This window comes from Artemia sp. Qi Xiang Cuo, chromosome 2 (assembly GCF_049724085.1).
Source record: "Artemia sp. Qi Xiang Cuo chromosome 2, ASM4972408v1, whole genome shotgun sequence".
Classification (NCBI taxonomy): domain Eukaryota; kingdom Metazoa; phylum Arthropoda; class Branchiopoda; order Anostraca; family Artemiidae; genus Artemia; species Artemia sp. Qi Xiang Cuo.
This window is the reverse complement of record NC_142795.1, coordinates 86,531,667-86,550,372: the sequence shown is the minus strand read 5'-3', so window position 1 is coordinate 86,550,372 and position 18,706 is coordinate 86,531,667. Positions and strand designations below refer to the sequence as shown.

At 33.7% G+C, this 18,706-nt stretch overlaps 1 protein-coding gene across 2 annotated transcripts in view; it reads right to left on the bottom strand.

Moving 5' to 3' along the window:
* The window catches only part of LOC148955744 (vitellogenin-6-like), a 184,803-nt gene that overhangs the window by 86,190 nt on the left and 79,907 nt on the right, over positions 1 to 18,706 (bottom strand). For both annotated transcript variants that reach the window (XM_089104026.1, XM_089104018.1), the window contains exons 7-8: positions 4,496 to 4,682; positions 2,632 to 2,816 (exon numbers count right to left, since the gene is read on the bottom strand). In XM_089104026.1, coding sequence (XP_088960152.1) covers positions 2,632 to 2,816; positions 4,496 to 4,682 — 372 coding nt within the window. The remainder of the gene's footprint in view (positions 1 to 2,631; positions 2,817 to 4,495; positions 4,683 to 18,706) is intronic.

Here is an 18,706-nt window from a genome sequence, read left to right as displayed (position 1 = left end):
TAATAGTAAATCTCCTCTTCATATCTGTGCTCTTAATCTGTCGAAAGCTTTCGATAGTATTGTCCACTCGCATGCACTCTATTCACTTTTTTCCAGCAATATTATTATAATATTATATGGTTCCCCCGATTTTCCTGACTCTCTTCTACTTTTAGGTTGGCATATAATACGATCACACAAAATACCTAAAAATGGGAGTTGTCAACCGATGGGTTGCACGATTGTCACTATTTGGGATATTTCTAAAAGTCTGAAATTTCGTTTCAGATTCTTGGAAAAGTTCACATTTGAAAAATTATCCTAAAAGGGAAAATCTATTCTATTATTATTTAATGTCTTTCCAGACTATTGGGCTTTTTGCAAGGGAATTTTTAAATGCTCATTGCCAGCCCAAAATACTCAGTGGCAGCCTTGGTGGGCTGGGACACAATTTATGCATTCCAACAAATAACAACAGCAGCAAAATTGGGGCAACAAATGCAAGTCCCTGGTCCTTGCAAAGGATCCATAGCCCTCAAAGGATGGAAAAGATGCAGATACTATTCACTAATAAGGAAAAAATATTCAAAAATGAAGCAAATAAATAGAGCGAAAGTTGGAAAGATTTCATTAACTAATAAGAATTTATTCAAATCACGTAGCTTAAACTAGACCGGCTCCACTGGAGCCCAAACAATTAACGATAATAATAGAAAATTGACAAAAATAATAAATAAAAAATAATTTGAAAACCAAAATGTTTTCATAAGTCTTTTGAAGATGTCAAACGAGTGAAACCAAACGAAAGGATAATGCTAAATAATCAGTGGCATGTTTGGTATGTTGTATCACAGTTTAATGTTTAATACCGGCTTTTGAGGAAGAAAATAAAATTGCTTTAGAGACGTGAGAAACAAAATAATAAAAAGATGTGCTCAAAGATGAGTAACCAAGGATATTTCCAGAAAGTGAGAATAAACAATGCAAACCTCCGCTCAACCGTCCTCATTGCAGAAACAGAAAAATGAAAACGAATTGCAAAAAAATAATCTTTTAAGTAAATAAAAACAAACCATAAGAAAATCACTAAAATCAAGACCCCCTCCACGCAACAAATACCCTTTCATCATAATAATAATAATAATTCATTTTTGACCCACTAACATTATAAAAAGGTGGAGTAACAAAAGAAAGTAAAAGGAAAAGACACACAAAACAAAAACATAAAAACAATATTAGATATAAAAAAACAACAATGCAAATAAGAATAATCGCACGAGAGGATGAACAGGACCTAATAACAATAATAATATATTTCTGGCCCACTAATACGGTGGTAAAGTGGAGCAACAAAAACAAAAGATCCTATGACAATACTAAATATAAAGAAAAACAAATACAAATCAGAACAATCGCACAAGAGGATGCCTCTTCTTTTAACTTGGAGTCCAATTTATTATATGACGTCAATACATCAGATGCATTAAATAGCTTATATACTACATTTACTAGCTCAATATATTATATGACGTCAATACATCAGATGCATTAAATAGCTTATATACTACATTTACTAGCTCAATATATTATATGACGTCAATATATCAGCTGCATTAAACGTCAATATATCAGCTGCATTAAATAGCTAATATACTGCATTTAATACCTCAATATATCATTCTTACGGTGTCTATACCAACGAGGCAAATACAAAAAATATTTACAATAACGGAAGTACAAAACTAATATCCTGCATATCACTAGTATTAAAAAATTGGTGTAAACCTGATAGAAAAAAATGGAAAGTCATAATATGTAAAATAGAGTTTAGCCAAGGCCTTACGAGAATGTCGGCCATGATTTGGAACAATTTTAGCATAGCCTTATTCTTAATATCTGCAAGTGCACTAGCACGAATAGCTGAAACAGAAGAGCAGATATTAATCCCGAGCCAACGCAACGCAGGAACCAGCTTAACTGAAAAAGAACCACAAATCACTTCTCAGTAATCACTCAAATCACTACTTGGGTTTTTCGCATTAAAAACTGAATATTAACATTTTTCACCATTAAGCATGAGGCCAATTTTTTCAAAAAGCTTAGGAATAAACTGGGTAGACTTAGCTAGCGTGAATTTTGAACGGCTAATAAGTAATAAATCATCTACACAAGCAATATAAGATAAATTAGTTAGGCCCGTAAAACACGATGGAAAAATACGAGAAAGCACAAGGTATAAAGCACAGTTAGTCTATTTTTCCGTTTGTTTTTATTTATTTTAACAGTTGTTTTTTGCTGAATGCTTTTATTTATTTTAGTGCTTGTTTTTTACGGTTTGTTTTATTTTATATTTCCATGGCTAGAGATATCTCCGTTTTTTCTTCTTTACGAATATCTTCTTTTTATTTTTAATCTTGTCATGTTTAGCCAAATGTCTCAAAAATTGTTGACGATGTGAGAAGTGAACATACAATACTGGCTTTGTTCCAAAAATCAATATCAAGCTTAAAATATGTTCTGCAGACGGACATAGTGCCCCTAAAAAAATTACATAATTTGTCCCTACCCAAACTGAATATATCTTCCCTACCCAAACTGAATATATCTGAACTACCCGTGTAAAACTGAAAGGAAAAGAGGAAAGCATCTTACCGTGCTGAAGCCAGCTTGTCTATTACAGGAGATGGCAAATCTTGTCGATAGAATGCTACCAAACTTTGGTAATTCATTCGGTTTATGTAGGGGATCAGACTGGAAACAGCTCTTCGATCGGCCAGTCGTTCGACTGTTGAAGGATTATACACTATCTCTACGGTTTCAAGGAGTGTCACAAGAAACTGAAACAGAAAAACCTTTATTGGAAAGAATTAGGTTGGAGATACATAGCTAAAAAAAAACATTAAATTTAAACTAGAAAATATGTGCTCTTTATTTACCCCACCCCTCCAAAAGAGTGAAAATTACATTAAAATACAAATGTTTTTGGTAATTTAATGGTAATTTAAATTGGTTATTTAAATTGAAATGGTTCTAAAACTTTAAACATTTAAATTGTACTACTGCTATTACCAAGAATACTAGCAATTTATCCTAGTATAAAGGTCTATGTAGTAATATTTTTTTTTGTAGCAGTAATAATTTATTTAAAATAAAACAAAAACAAGATCAATCGGTACCACAGCAAAAGCGTTGCATGCGAGGGTGTTGTACTAAAAGGGAAACAACAACGACAAATATTATAAGGAGTTGGAGGGTGAAACCATATAGTGTACCGAGAAACAAACATGAGTAAAGCACACTCGATAAAACTGAATAATATCATGATCAAGAAGTAACAAAAACCCTAAGAAATAGAAACAATATCAAAATCAAACAACTCAAAAAATAAAAAAAATAAATAATAATAATAAAAAGATTTAAAGTATTGAAGGTCTATTTTATACACAAAGGATAATGAATTAACTATTCTTTCTGTTCATTTCGTCACATCATTTGGTCAGTTTTAAGTAGATGGTAGTTTTTAGTTTTTTTTATGTTTTTGTCCTGTATTATTAGTCAGAAATACGAATTCAGCCGCATTTGGCTTGCGATAGTGATTCTTAAGAACAAATATCTTTTCGCCTAAAACCACCCCAGGCAAATACAACAACGCAAAACTGCACCAGTAACTTGACCACATTTATCTCAAAAGTCGCCACATCAGTGACATACGGGTTTGAACGATATTCCTTAGATTTTAGAGGCACAACTTATCAGCCGTTATGCCAGAACAGTTTTACTTGGGGAAAAATTTAGATTTTCCCCAAGTTAGATATAATTGGGAAAAATCAAAATATTTGGCTTTACTGCATCTTTAAATGAATATATTTTTGCTATTGGTTTTGTAGAGATTTATTCTATCAATAATAAATAATTCATGAGCAACTATGAAATGCAGATAAGGTGGAGTAAAAAGATAAAGAATAAAAAAGAAACCAAGAAAAAAATAATCATCAACTACCTAGAAAACATGAGATCGACATAAAATGGCTTAAACTATAAAAAAGCAGACTGGGATAGCATCTAGTGCAGCAAAGCCAACTTAATGCCAGAAACCGTACCCAACAGGAATGACCGAAAACTATCTGTAATCATGATTATCAGCCATCAAGTGCTTTTTTCTATACTGATTTTACTGTATATTTTACAAATAACAGTTCAAATAAGGATAAATCCTTTTATTAGATAGTGAAAAACGATGAAGAAAAACTGAATATTCCGATCACACATACAGTGACCGTCATCGGCAGATATACTCCTATTACTGTTTATGTATTTATGTGCTGTTGTATACTGCTGTTTATATATTTGTAATGTAACAAATTGCTACTAGTAATGCAATTATTTTTTAGCAAATGAGGTACGAATAAAAAAAAAATGGTTATTAATGCATGCAAAGATTATAACAATCCTCTCCATCCTTTCCTCTAAAATAATTGACCGTATTTTAAGCCAAAATTAAGTGATATTTTCTTACCTTTTGTCGCAGTTCTTCCTGCTCTATCATGCTAGAATCTTCACCAGCCAAGTAATAACTATCAACATCAGCAAGATCAAGCTTAGGATTGGCAAACTGAAACCTTAAATCTGGCAAAAATTTCGCACTTTTAGAGACTTCGATGGGCTTATTTGTTCTCGCTGTTTTTCTAAGTACCAGTGTTTGACTAGAAGACAAATCATTTTTAAGGAATATCATTTCATGATTTTTGCCTGACAGTCGCCAAAAGGGATTAAGATTTTTTTCACCTTTTTTTTATTCTTTTTCTGAGGCAAAACTCATTGATAGTCAAGAGATTCAAAGCCCGCTTTTGCCAAAAAAAAAAATATTACACTAGGAGTGCGTAAGTTTTAGGGACCGTTGAAAGTTTTTATCTTTTTACACGTTTATCGAAGATTTTTTATTCCGCCAACTAGGTCTACTAAAAGGGATCAATTTTTGAAATTATTTATTTGTTTTATTTATTATGTTCCCAAGGTAAGTTTCAATGACAGGAGAAGAATAATAAAAGTTCAAATTTACCGGAAAAACTGTCAGCTCAAAAGTCCCTACAGAGCATGTACTTCTAAGAATTTTGATGGGGTTATTTGTTCCCCCTCTTTTTCTAAGCACTAATGTTTGCCTAAAACATATATAAAGTGGTTTAGTTTTTTATTAGTTTCAAATCATAATGAGTAAGACATGATCCACGGAGGTTTGCGGGAGGGGATCTCACCCCTTAGAAAAAAATATATATATATATATATATATATATATATATATATATATATATATATATATATATATATATATATATATATATATATATATATATATATTACGCATCGTTTTGTTTTTATAATTGTTTTCCAAACATTGTTTCTGTTAGAGGCAAAATTATCATTTTGGCAATGTTGTAACATTAGTGCAGTAATAGCTAGTTACGTTTGAAAATTTAGACCCCCACCCCTTTCAAGTAGTACATTTTTCCAAATTGAATCTGTGTCCATGTCTAAAAAGTGACAATTGTTGCAACACAACTCTTCTCAATTATTGTCAACTTTTGTCAATCGAGACACAACAATCGGTGGATAAATTCATATATGGGGTCTTCATCCCGGGAGACGATTATAGCAGTGAATGAATTTATAAAAGAGGGTTTAAAAAGATGTAAATAATGGGTTTAAGGTTTTTGTTTGTTGTTAGTAGTCATACCATTTATTTAAGTGTAAACTGGCTGTTGTGTTATATAATCATTGTAATGTTTGTGTATGGCCTAGCGGCTGAATAAATTATCTATCTATCTATCTATCTATCTATCTATACGAATTAAAACCGGTATATGAATATAATCTATGTGGCATGTATAAGTCATATATAAAACAATAAGTCGTTCTTTCCAATATATTAATTATAAAAAACTTTCCGAAAAATAAGTTTTTCAAAGAAAAGTATAGGCCGTTTTAAACTTAAGCTCACCAGATACAAATACCCTTTAAAATTCAAAGTCAAAACGACCAGAAATTACTGTTAAAGAATAAATGAAACACAAAACTAACAGATATTAAATAAACGATCACAGCAAAAACACACAACAAGTAATAATATAAATGAATAAATAGATCTTAAAGCGAGTAAAGCTTATATTGAATATGAAAACCAAGCTTAAAACAAAAAAAAAACATATTTTCCTATTGAAGTATAAATGAAACTTAAAACGAACAGAAATTAAATAAACAATCAATGCAAACAAACATACAATAGATATAAATGTAAATTAATAAATAAATCTTAAAACGAATGAAACTTAAATTGAATAGGCAAATCAAGCTTGAAACGAAAAATGATCACCACAAACCAGAGTTTGGGTATGTCCTCACCTCCTTCTCTCACTTTAAAAGTGTAAAACCTACTGCGTCATGAGCGATTTAAAGACCACTTACTACATGACAAAAGTTTCCTTTTGCTCTTAATATTGAAAATGATCATCGAAACTATATTAGAATATTAAACTGCTGAGCTATCAGCAAATAATACCGTTACGCGTCAAATATTCAGTTTAATTTATTAGCTCTTTTTAAAGTTCTTAAAGACGAATATAGTTTCACCACAAAAAAGTGTTTGGATACTGCCTCCTTTCCTAACTATAAATAAAAACCAAAACCCTACTGCGTCAATGGCGCTTATCTGAAAACGAACTATATTACAAATATTTTCTTTTCCAGTTCTCACTGCATAGAAAATAAAAATTCAATAACAGTGAAATAAATTCTTAAACTGATGTATTTTTGAACAATTAATTTCATTATATCAAATATTCAATTTGATGTTTGTTATACTTTCCAAGACTGTTCAAGACGCATATAGTTTTCAGTAAAGTATCACTGACGATGTAGGTCTCCAATTTTTATAGTGAGAAAAGTAGGTGATACCCGACCTCTTCTTTGTAGTGCTCTTTGTTCGTTTCAAGCTTGATTTACATATTCCTTTTAAGCTTCATTCATTCTAAGATTTATTTATTAATTTACATTAATATGTATTGTATGTGTGTTTGCATTGATTGTTTATTTAATTTTTGTTCGTTTTAAGTTTCATTTATACTCCAAAAGGACAATATTTGTTTTCGTTTTAAGCGTAATTTTCATATTCAATCCAAGCATTACTCGCTTTAAGATCTGTTTACTCGTTTATATTGTTACTTGTTGTATGTTTTTGCTATGATTTCATATTTAATTTCTGGTCGTTTTGATTTTCATTAATTTTTTAATAGTAATTTATGGTTGTTTTTAGTCTTGATTGTAAAAGGTATTTTTGTATTCTGAGATTAATTTTAAAATGGCCTCGCAATTTATTTTAAAAAATTATTTTTAGGAATGTTTTTTATAATTAGTTTTTATTCGTTTTTGATTTCTAAAAATTTCAAGTTTTTTAAAAATTCCTTATTTCAAAATCAAACTTAAAAAAAAAATAAATATCCATCAAAGTATCAAAACTGGTATCAAAGTAACAATATCAAAGTGAAAAATGGGTTTGTGTCAACCTCGGAGTTTTTATTATCTGATGTTTGAGCTATTTTTAACAAAATTGCTATCTCAAAATTTTAATCGGATGGATTTGGGGAAAAAGGTTGTGGGGGGACTAATCAAGCTTCGGTCTCTTTTGACTCTTTAAAAGTTAACAAGAACTTTCTATTTTCAATCAAATGAGCCCTCTCTGAAGTTTATACGAGTATCACTTCTATAAGAACCACATAAGCTCGCCTTTATAATGCAATTGCACTCCCCCATTTTTGTATTTGAGTCCGAGTATTTGAGTCCAATTTTTCCCGAGTGCGATAAACGTAAACCTCGATCTGTTTTGTTTAAGTACGCTAAGTTTCTGCTTCGTCTCCCACTTTGGTCCCAAAATTCTTTTCTTATTAGGAATTATAATATAGCAGACCCAATTTCAACCATCCTTTAATCAGATCTCAAAGTTCAATAATAATGTTAAAAGCCATCCGTGGTTTGAAATCCTCCACCAGTAGAAATCAGTGTGTTTTTGTTTTCTCTATGGTTTTCTCTATATGTTTTCTCTTTTGTTTTCTCCAGTATTTTCTTGCTAGTGAGTATTACATTCGTATCTAAAACTTGTATTTTTATCTATTTTGTTTTTGTCGTGCATATTTGTCTTGTTTATCTTTTTCTTGTATTTTTATGTACTCCGTCTCTTTTGTTTGATTTTGACGGGTAATAAAATATTATTATTATTATTATTATATCCCAAGAGTAGAACTTACAACGCCTGTGCCTGGGCCCTGGGGGGTTGTGTCGACCCTGGAGATTTAATATCCGATAGTTGAACTATTTTTAACAAAATGGTCACGTCAAATTTTTATCGGATGGGTTTATCCATTCAATACACCCAAAGGCGGGGAGGGCGGGAGGGGCTAGCTGCCCTCCGATCTTTTTTCAGAAAATGAACAACAACTTTAACGGACCCTTGCAATGAACACTCTGAAGCGTGTACGAGGATCCTTGCCACCCGGATCCCATACTGTCCCTGGGCCTCGCGTGTACGGTCTGCCCCCAGGCACGGGGACGTTGTATTTACACCGGATTTTTCGTTTTCTGAGCGTTGAACTCTTTTGAAAAAAATACGTCTCTCAATGTTCGTATCAGAGGGGTCTGAGGACAGTAGGGCGTGGAGAGGGGGGCTAGTTGCCCTCCGATCTCTTTTGACTTTTAAAAAATGAACGAAAACTTTCAATTTCCGATCATATGAGCCCTCCGAAGTTTATACGATCATATCTTCCATAAGAACCTTACATGCGCCCAGCGCAATACTTACAACGCCTGCCCCAGGCCCTGGGGGGCGGTTGTCTTGACAAAGGAGTTTTTCTTATCTGACCTTTGAACTGTTTTTAACGAAATGGCCATACGTAAAGGAGTTTTTGTTATATGATCTTTGAACTATTTTTAACAAAACGGCTACCTCAAATTTTTTATCAGATATATTTGGAGAAAAAGGGCTTGGGGGGGGCAGTTCCCCAACAATCACTTTTCAATCTTAAAAAGGGCACTAGAACTCTCAATTTCCAATCGAATAAGCCCCCTTTGAAGTTTATACGACAACCCTTTGTATATGAAGTGCCTCTGGGAAAAAATAAATGGAGTGTGGGGGTAGGCTAGCTGCCCTCCTATCATTTTTTACTCTTAAAAAGTGAATTACAACTTTCAATTTCCAATCAAATGAACCCTCTAGGAAATTTATACGAACATCCCTTCCATAACAATCATATATGCCCCCATGGCATAACTTATAACGCCTACCCCCGGGCCCTGGGGTGCTGTGTCGATAGCGGAGTTTTCTTTTATCAGAATTTGAACTATTTTAACAAAATGTATATCTCAAAATTTTATCTGATGCATTTAGGGCGTGGAGGAGGGTGGCTAGTTGCCCTTCGATCTCTTTTGACTCTTAAAAAGTGAACAAGAACTTTCAATTTCCTATCAAATGATCCCTGCCCGAAGTTTATAAGAGAATCCCTACCATATGAACTATATATTCCCCTAGAGCATTACTCATAACGCCTGCCTCATGGCCTTGGCGGATTCAGTCGACACAGGAATTTTTCTTATCTGACCTTTGAATTATTTTTAATGAATGGGCTATTACAAAAATTTTATCGGATGGGCTTGGGGAAAACGGGTGTGGGGGGGGGGGCTAGTTAACCTCGGATATCTTTTGACTCTTAAAAATGGAACTAGAACTTTTAATATCCAATCAAATGAGCCCCCTCTGAAGTTTATACGAGCATCCCTTCCATAAGAAACATATACGTCCCCAGGGCAAAACTTACAACGCCTTATTCCTGGGCGTTGGTGGGAGTCCTTGTTATCTAATTTTGAACAATTTCCAAAAAACTGGCTATCTCAAAATTTGTAACGGTTGGGTTTGGGGAAAAGAGATCGTGGGGGGGGGCTAGTTTCCCTTAACTCTTAAAAAGTGAACTAGAACTTTCAATTTCCACTCAAATGAGCCCTCTATGAAGTTTATACGAGCATCCCTTTCATAAGAACCATACATGTCCTTAGGGCATAACTTAGAACGCCTTCCCCTGGGGGTTGTATTAACACCGGATTGTTTCTTATCTGACCTTTGAACTATTTTTAACAAAATGTATATCTAAAAATTTTCATCAGATGGGTTTCGAAAAAGAAGGCATGGTGAGGGGGGGGGCTAGCTGCCCTCGGATCTCTTTTGACTATTAAAAAGTGAGCTTGAAATTTCAATTTCCAGTCAAATGAGCCCTCTCTGAAGTTTATACGAGCATCGCTTTCATTCGAACCATATATGCCCGAGGGCATAACTTACAACGTCTGCCCCCGGGCCCGGGGGGTTGTGACGACACCTGAGTATTTTTTATCTGAATTTTGAGCAATTTTTAACTTATTGGCTATCTCAAAATTTTTATTGGATGCATTTGGGGAAAAAGGGGCGTGGGGTGGGGAGGGGGTTAGTTGCCCTCCAATCTCTTTTGAATCTAAAAAACTGAACTAGAGCTTTCAATTTCCAATCAAATGAGCCATCTCTGAAGTTTTTACGAGCATCCCTTCAATAAGAACCATATATTCCCCCAGGGCATAACTTACAACACCTGCCGTCGGGCCCTGGGGGGCTGTGTCGACCCGGAGTTTTTGTTATATGGTCTTTGAACTATTTAAAAAAAGCTATTTCAAAATTCCTAGCGGATGGGTTTGAGGAAAAAAGGGCGTGGAGGGGAGGGGGGCTAGGTGCCTTCCAATCTCTTTTGACTCTTAAAAAGTGAACTAGAACTTTCAATTTCCAATCAAATGAACCCTCTTTGAAGTTTATACGAGCATCCCTTCCATAAGACCAATATATGCCCCCAGACCATAACTTACCACGCCTGCCTCATGGCCCTGGGGGGTTGTGTCGACACTGGAGTTTTTGTTATATGATCTTTGAACTATTTGTAACAAAATAGCTATCTTAAAATTTTTATTGGATGCATTTGGGAAAAAAGGGTTAGGAGGGGAGGGACGCTGGTTACCCTCCAATACCTTTTGACGCTTAAAACATGAACTAGATACTTTCAATTTCCAATCAAATGAGCCCTCTCTGAAGTTTATACGAGCATTCCTTCCATAAGAACCATATGAACTCCCCCAGGGAATAACTTATAACCCTTGCCCCTGAAGACTGTGGGGGAGTGTCCTACTCAAACATACAATTTACAGAACTTCCAACTACGTTGAACAAAATGGCTATATCAAAATTTTGATTGGATGTGTTTGGGGAAATGGTGGGCTGGGAGGGGTGTCAGTTGCCTTAGAATCACTTTCGACTATTAAAAACGGAACTAGCCATTTAAATTTCCAATCGAATGAGCCCTTTTTAAAAAGGGCACGAACTCTTCTGAATTCTAGTTGAATAAATGCTATTTGAAGTTTACACGCAAGATGATTGTACACAATGTGCCCTGCTATAAAGGAAAAAATAATAAATTGTGCTTCACTCAGACATCAGTCTTACATGCCCCCAGGTCATAATTTACAACCATTATCCTTAGGGTTGTGCGGGGAGTTTCCTCCTCAAAACATATTTTCTATTTGGAAATCAACTACGCTGAACAAAATGGCTATCTCAAAATCTTGATTGGATGTGTTTGGGAGAATGATGGGAGGGGGGCTAGTTGCCCTCCAGTCACTTTCGACTCTTAAAAAGGGCACTAGAACTCTCGATTTCCAATCAAATGAGCCCTTTTTGAAGTTTCTACGACGACCCCTTCCATATGACGTGCCTATGGTGAAATAAAATAATAATAATAAATAAATAAATAATAAAACATTTGAGCCGTATGGCCTTTACTATAGGCAACGCTATAGCGTTGCCTCTGAAACAAGTTACAATACTTTAAAAAATAAATATTTGAAACATCTGGGAGAAAATGTTTCTCAAGGGGATGCGACTCGGCTCAATGGTAACCGAAACTCTAGAAAACAGAATTTTGATACCAATAAATACATCAAAAGAATCAGATTTTTATGCTGATTTAAAGTATATAAGTTTCATCAAGTTTAGTCCTACCCATCAAAAGTTAGGCGCCTGAGAAAATTTGCCTTATTTTCGAAAAAAAGGGGAAATACCTCCTAATAGTTATAGAACCTTAATGAAAATCCCACCATCAGATTCAGGGTATCAGAGAACCCTACTGTAGAGGTTCCAAGCTTATATCTACAAAAATGTGTAATTTTGCATTTTTGCCAGAAAAAAAAGATCACGGCTGCGTGTTTATTTGTTTTTTGTTTGTTTTTTTCCCAAGGATGATTATATTGACCCAATGGTCCCAGCATATCGCGGGAGGGCTCATTCGAGCGGAAATTAAAAGTCCTAGTGCCCTTTTTCAGTGACCAAAAAATGGAGGGCAACTAGGCCCCCTCCCACGCTGTTTTTTCCCAGAGTCACCCGATCAAAACTTTGAGATTGCCATTTTGTTCAGCATGGTCGAAAATAGGGATGACTTAATCCCCCACAGTCTCCGGGGGCAGGGCTGAAAGTTTTGAACTTCACCCACTGTTAACATATAGTATTGGCTATTGGGAAGTCTACAGACGTTCTCAGGGGGGATTTTTTCTGGTAGTGGGGGGGGGTCGGAGGTTATGCGGGAGGATCTTTCCATGAAGGAAGTTTTCATGGATGAAGGGACATTGCTATGAAGGGGGCACCGGATTTCCGACCATTATTTTAAAAAAGATCAGAAATTATATATAAAAAACAAGTTTTTCAACTGAAAGTAAGGAGCAACATCAAAACTTAAAACAACAGAAAACATTACGTATATTATTGGGTTCACCCCCTAGTCACTACCTCGCTCTTTAAGCCAAAGATTTTTTTAGTACTTTCATAAGAGCTATTTATTCTAATTAACGGCCTTTGTGATTAAGTGGTCATTTTTAAAGAATTGGAACAAAATTCGAACTTTAGCTTAAAGAGAAAGGTATTAACTAGGGGGAGAACCCTCTAATATACGTATTAAAAATATATGAATATAGAAGTTCGTCACGTAAGTTAATTCGTAAGTTATGTATATTTATTACTAATAAAAACGTTCGTAAATAAAATTAAACAAGTTTCGAGAAAGCCATTTAACCAAATAAAAGCAAAATTAATATTCAGATTTTGTTTTAATTATTCATTTACGGTGATCCAAAATCAAAACCTGCATTAATTTAAAAACTTTAAAAAATTAAATAAAAAAACAAGTTTTTTAAACTTAAAGTAAGGAACGACGTTAAAACTTAAAACGAACAGAAATTATTCCGTATATGATAGGGGCTGTCCCCTCCTCAACGCCTCGCTCTTTACGCTAAAGTTTGACTTTCTCACAACTCTATTTTTTTTAAAAACAAAAAACTTTTGCGTAAAGAGCGAGGCGTTGAGAAGGGGACAGCCCCTTTCATATACGGAATACTTTCTGTTCGTTTTAAGTTTTAACGTCGTTCCTTACTTTCAGTTAAAAAAAACTTGTTTTTTTTTATTTTATCCCATAAAGAATCAGCCTATTTCGTTAATTATAAACTTTCTTAGTTTGTGTGGCCAAATTATTTAGAATTGATTTGACGCCTTGCTATAACTTGTAGGGCTTGGAAAAGCGATCCGAATAAAGGGTAGAAAACCAGAAGCCGACACCTTGTTTTGTGTCAGAGATAGAGATATTCTGTTTTAATGAAACTTATATCATTAGAAAGTGCGAATTTTGTTTTTTCGACTAAACGGAGCAGAACTTTCTATTTAAAATTCAGAAGAGTCTAGTCCCTAAAGTTCTCTAGCATATCTGCTAGGAGAATGCTAAAAATCAGACGAAAAAAATTATCACTTAAGCAAATTGGGCACTTTAGGAGTTCCCTGTGGTACTAGCCGCTGTTGGTGTCATCTGTGGTATTCCCTGGGCGTAATTTGATCTGTCATTCCTGGTATATATATATGTATATATATGATATATATATATATATATATATATATATATATATATATATATATATATATATATATATATATATATATATATATATATATATATATATATATATATATATATATATATATATATATATATATATATATATATATATATATATATATATATATATATATATATATATATATTATGATTCTGACTGATGATGGCACTTATCGCGATGACATTTCATTCAAAAACAGCTTAAAACTCAAAATTTACTTATATACGCATAGCACAATTAATTAAATTTTATAAAACTTGAAAATAAATCAGTTAAGATTAAATATAAATTAAAACAATTTTAAAATAATAATTAAAACAATTCAGACAATTCAAGCAGTGCATTTAAACAAGCAAAATCTCCCTAAAACAAACGTCCGAGGGGATGGAGGGAATATTTGCCATAACTGCTGCCATAGTTGTTACCATCACTACTTGCCCTAATCAAAATTTTAGTCACAAGACATTTAAAGTGCCAAGGATATGAAAATAAAGACGAGTTTTGCCAACTTAGAACCATCTTAGGCCAATTTATAAATGAAACCACGATTTAAAATAGTCTTCTTTTGTTTGTTTCAAAATTATGAACTTTTAAGACAGGGCAACATCTCTGTCAGTTTTGCCACGTTGAACCGTGAAAATGAATAATCAAAACCAACAAGTTTAATTTTGACAACAATTTTTCATCTATAAAAATTCTAAAGTCAGCAATCGGGTGATTCCCAAAGACAACTATATCTTCAAAAAAAACTAAATCGTTTTAAGCTATTTTATACCGTAGGCTATGTTTTTCGCTTCAGTCTTGCAAAAAAAATTACTCCCGTTTATTTTTTTTAATTTGGCAACCGCTACTACTAAAAACCACACGACTGCAAATGGTTTTTGGCCTCATTTTTGCAAAATAAATCTATCCATATTTTTTTTGTTCTTTTTTTTGGCACCAGTTACTATCAAAAACTGCACGCCTGCAAATGGTTTTGGACTCACTTTTGCGAAGAAATTTATCCATATTTTTATTAATCTTTTTTTTTTATCATGCACCCACTACTACCAAAAAATGCACGACTGCAAATGGTTTTTGGCCTCACTTTTGCGAAAAATTTTATCCATATTTTTTTATCATTATTTGGCACCCGCTAGCCTACTACCAAAAACTGCACGACTGGAAATAGTTTTTGGCCTCACTTTTGCAAAAAAATTAATCCATATTTTATTTTTTATTTGGCACCCGCTACTACCAAAAAACTGCACGACTGCATATGGTTTTTGGGCTCACTTTTGCAAAAAAATTATCCATATTTTTCTTTTTTTTCTATTAGGCACCCGCTACTATCAAAACTGCACGACTGCAAATGGTTTTTGGCCTCACTTTTGCAAAAATTTTATCCATATTTTTATTTGTATTTTTTTTTTTTATTCGGCACCCGCTACTACCAAAAACTGCACGACTGCAAACGGTTTTTGGCCTCAATTTTGCAAAAAAATTATCCATATTTTTTTTCATTATTTGGTACCCGCAAATACCAAAAACTGCACGACCGCAAATAGTTTTTGGCCTCACTTTTGCCAAAAAAATTATCCATATTTTTATTTATTTATTTTTCTTTTTTTTTTGGCACCCGCTACTACCAAAAACTGCATGACTGCAAATTGTTTTTGGCCTCACTTTTGCAAAAAAAAAAATTATCCACATTTTTTTTTTTATTTGGCACCCGCTACTACCGAAAACTGCACGACCGCAAATGGAGATCATTTTTGATTAAAAATTCAATTCCCGGTTTTTCGTAATTTTGAGATGTTCATGTTTGGGTAAGTTTGCTCTTAGTCAATTCAAACAATAAGATTTCATTGTCACTGTCCTTGGTAAAAAAGAATTCTAGATTTCCTTTTGATCGAATACTTTCTCAAGCTTCCTAATTTGGGTTTAGCCAAAAACATATACATTATGTTGGAAGTAGTACGAAAATCCAAAAAAGTGGAGCAATGTTAGCCTAGCTCTAAATTCACACAGGAAAAAGCTGCTGCGGCAGGCAACATTGGCGAATCGCATAGACGAGCAATCTTAATTGCCTTTGTGTTGACATAGGATTGTCAGTTCTATAATTACTTCTGCCGTTTAGCTTAAAAACATTTGCAACAACCAAAACCACATCCAAATGAGGGGGGTAGTGGGTTTGAACCCCTTCCCCCTGAAACTTTGTCCAATTTCTTAAAATGTAACTGATTAATTTTTGATGCGTATTTTTAAAGTTTGTTTCTAATCCCTTTCCCCCGAATAAAAATCCCAGATACGCCCCTGGCAACAATTCATATGGCTTCTGCATAAGTTTATAGCCTGAATAGACATCAGATAATACAGAAAAAATTACAATACACGAGCAGGCAGAGAGCCACCAGACACAGACATCTGAAAAGCAATTATTGGTGGCAATTACTGGTGGCAATAGAGAAGCAGACTCAAAAACATGGTTTTGGTTGCTTCAAGTACCTTAGGGAATCTTTGCAGATTGCGAGGAAGAAAAACCACAAAGAGCTTTCCAAAACATACAATAACATATAATAAAGAATATAAAAACATACAATAAAACATATTTTTCTTAAGACATATAGTAAAACATATAAGAGCTTTCTAAAACATGTCTGTAATCTAATGTGAATTAAGAAGTATATGGGTAGTTGCTGTTAAATATGAAAAATTGCCTATCTGATTGTTCGAAGCTTAATTTTTTTTTTTTTTTAATTCAACAACTAAATAATATACCTGCTGCTTATAAATCAAATGCTGCTTAAATTGACAACTAAATTCAAAAGACGAGTAAATTTTGCCCATGTTTGAACACTTATATGAACCAAGAGTAACATATTCCAAGGAACTTAGTTTTTTTTGTATCTATTACCATTAATTATCTATATGACGTTATGACATCATGCATATGTCATGGCTAACTGACTGTGCCACGAAAAACAGGAGTATTCTGCCATTTTATGGCGCAAGCTATGATTCTCATCCACATAGGACCAAATAAATATCGATTGAAAGTTCTAAGATAGCCCATCGACTTAACTGAAATTTTAAATAAAAATTGCAAAATACGAGCTTTACACATAAACTGGGTTTATTAGTTTGGTAGTTTTTTTTAATAATTAGAAATTTTGAATAGTCGCGAAAAATAAGAAAATGTTTCTAAATCAACCAAGAAGGAGTCAGCAGCTGGGATGGTGTAACAATATCGAAGAAAGAAACTGAGAGAGGAAGAAAGCTATGAAAGTCGAGCTTAACGAAGCAAGCCTATGGCTTACTCCGTTTTATTTAAAATGAATAAGTAAATAAAAATAAACTAATAGCTTACAAAAAGAGTATTATGACTAAAACAAGGACGTTATCAAATTAAGCGTCAGAAACATCTCTAAACAATGTGAGAAAGTGGCAGCTCTCAATAAACATCAAGTTTTAAATCCTCGCTGTTTAGCTGTCAGTATTTTTTCCCGCAGATGGCTCCATACTTTTTTTTTCTTAAAATTGGCACAATAGCATTTTCTAGCCAGGAAAACCGATCTAGATAGGTCATGGCTTTGAAAAAAATCGTTAATTTATTGACCTTAATTTAGGGGAAACATTTTTTGTCAGTCGGGTATCAAAGGGTCGTATCTGCATAATTGTAAATTTTCAGAAGAGCGAGTAAAAAACTCCACAGCTTTTTTATTTTCCATCCGATAACCATCAAACAAAAACGGATCAATATGTAAAATCAATACATATCAATCTGGTTTTGTTTTACATTTATCAGAGAGGAAACAAAACAGTTGGGTCTTTTTTTGCTCTTCTGAAAATTTACAATTATGGAGATGCGACCTTTTGATACCTAACTGACGGTTTCATTTAAATGACGTCACACTCATATGCATTTAATGGGTGATCGTATTGTATTTGGAATCTATGACTTATGCGAAATTATAAAGATGGCAAATTATACGACTGAACTGCACTAAACAAAAATAATAATAAAAAATATATATATATATATATATTATATACTGAAGAATCTACTGAAATTTAAAGGGTGCCATAATGGATGCTTTATTACTACAGAGCGACTTGAACTTCGATCCTCCTTTCCCAGAGGAGAGTCCCAAAGCTGCTGCACTACTGCTGCACCACTGCTAGTAACTACTGATTAAGGATGGATTATCGTGTTTTAGGTTATGATGTCTTGATATGATCTTCGTGGGTTATTTTTTCTATTACATCTTATAGTGAAAATTAAAAAAAAAGTCACAGAAAGGAAAGCTTTCTTGGTAGCTTTCTTCACCCCAGTACTCCCTCATTATTCTTTTAGTGACAATTTGTCTACTTTTGTTTCTATAGCTTTCACCTTTTCTATAACGTACCTTGATCCTTTGTTTTTCTCTGTCCGTCTCTCCTTTCTGGGCAATTTAGACATTTTTGATTCTTCTTGTGTTTTTTTTTTACCCTTGAATAGGCGCAAAAAGATAAAAAAAAACATATAAAAAAAACAAGGAGATTCCACAACTTAATGGCTAAGGATCACGGCAGGAAAAGTTTTGGAGATGTTTGAATGGTTATAAAAGACAGGGCCTTGCAAAAGGGAAAGGAGGTAACCGGAACAACTGCCCTGGGCATCGTGGCTAGGAGTTGCCGACTTTGATTAAGTTCTTCTCTTTGA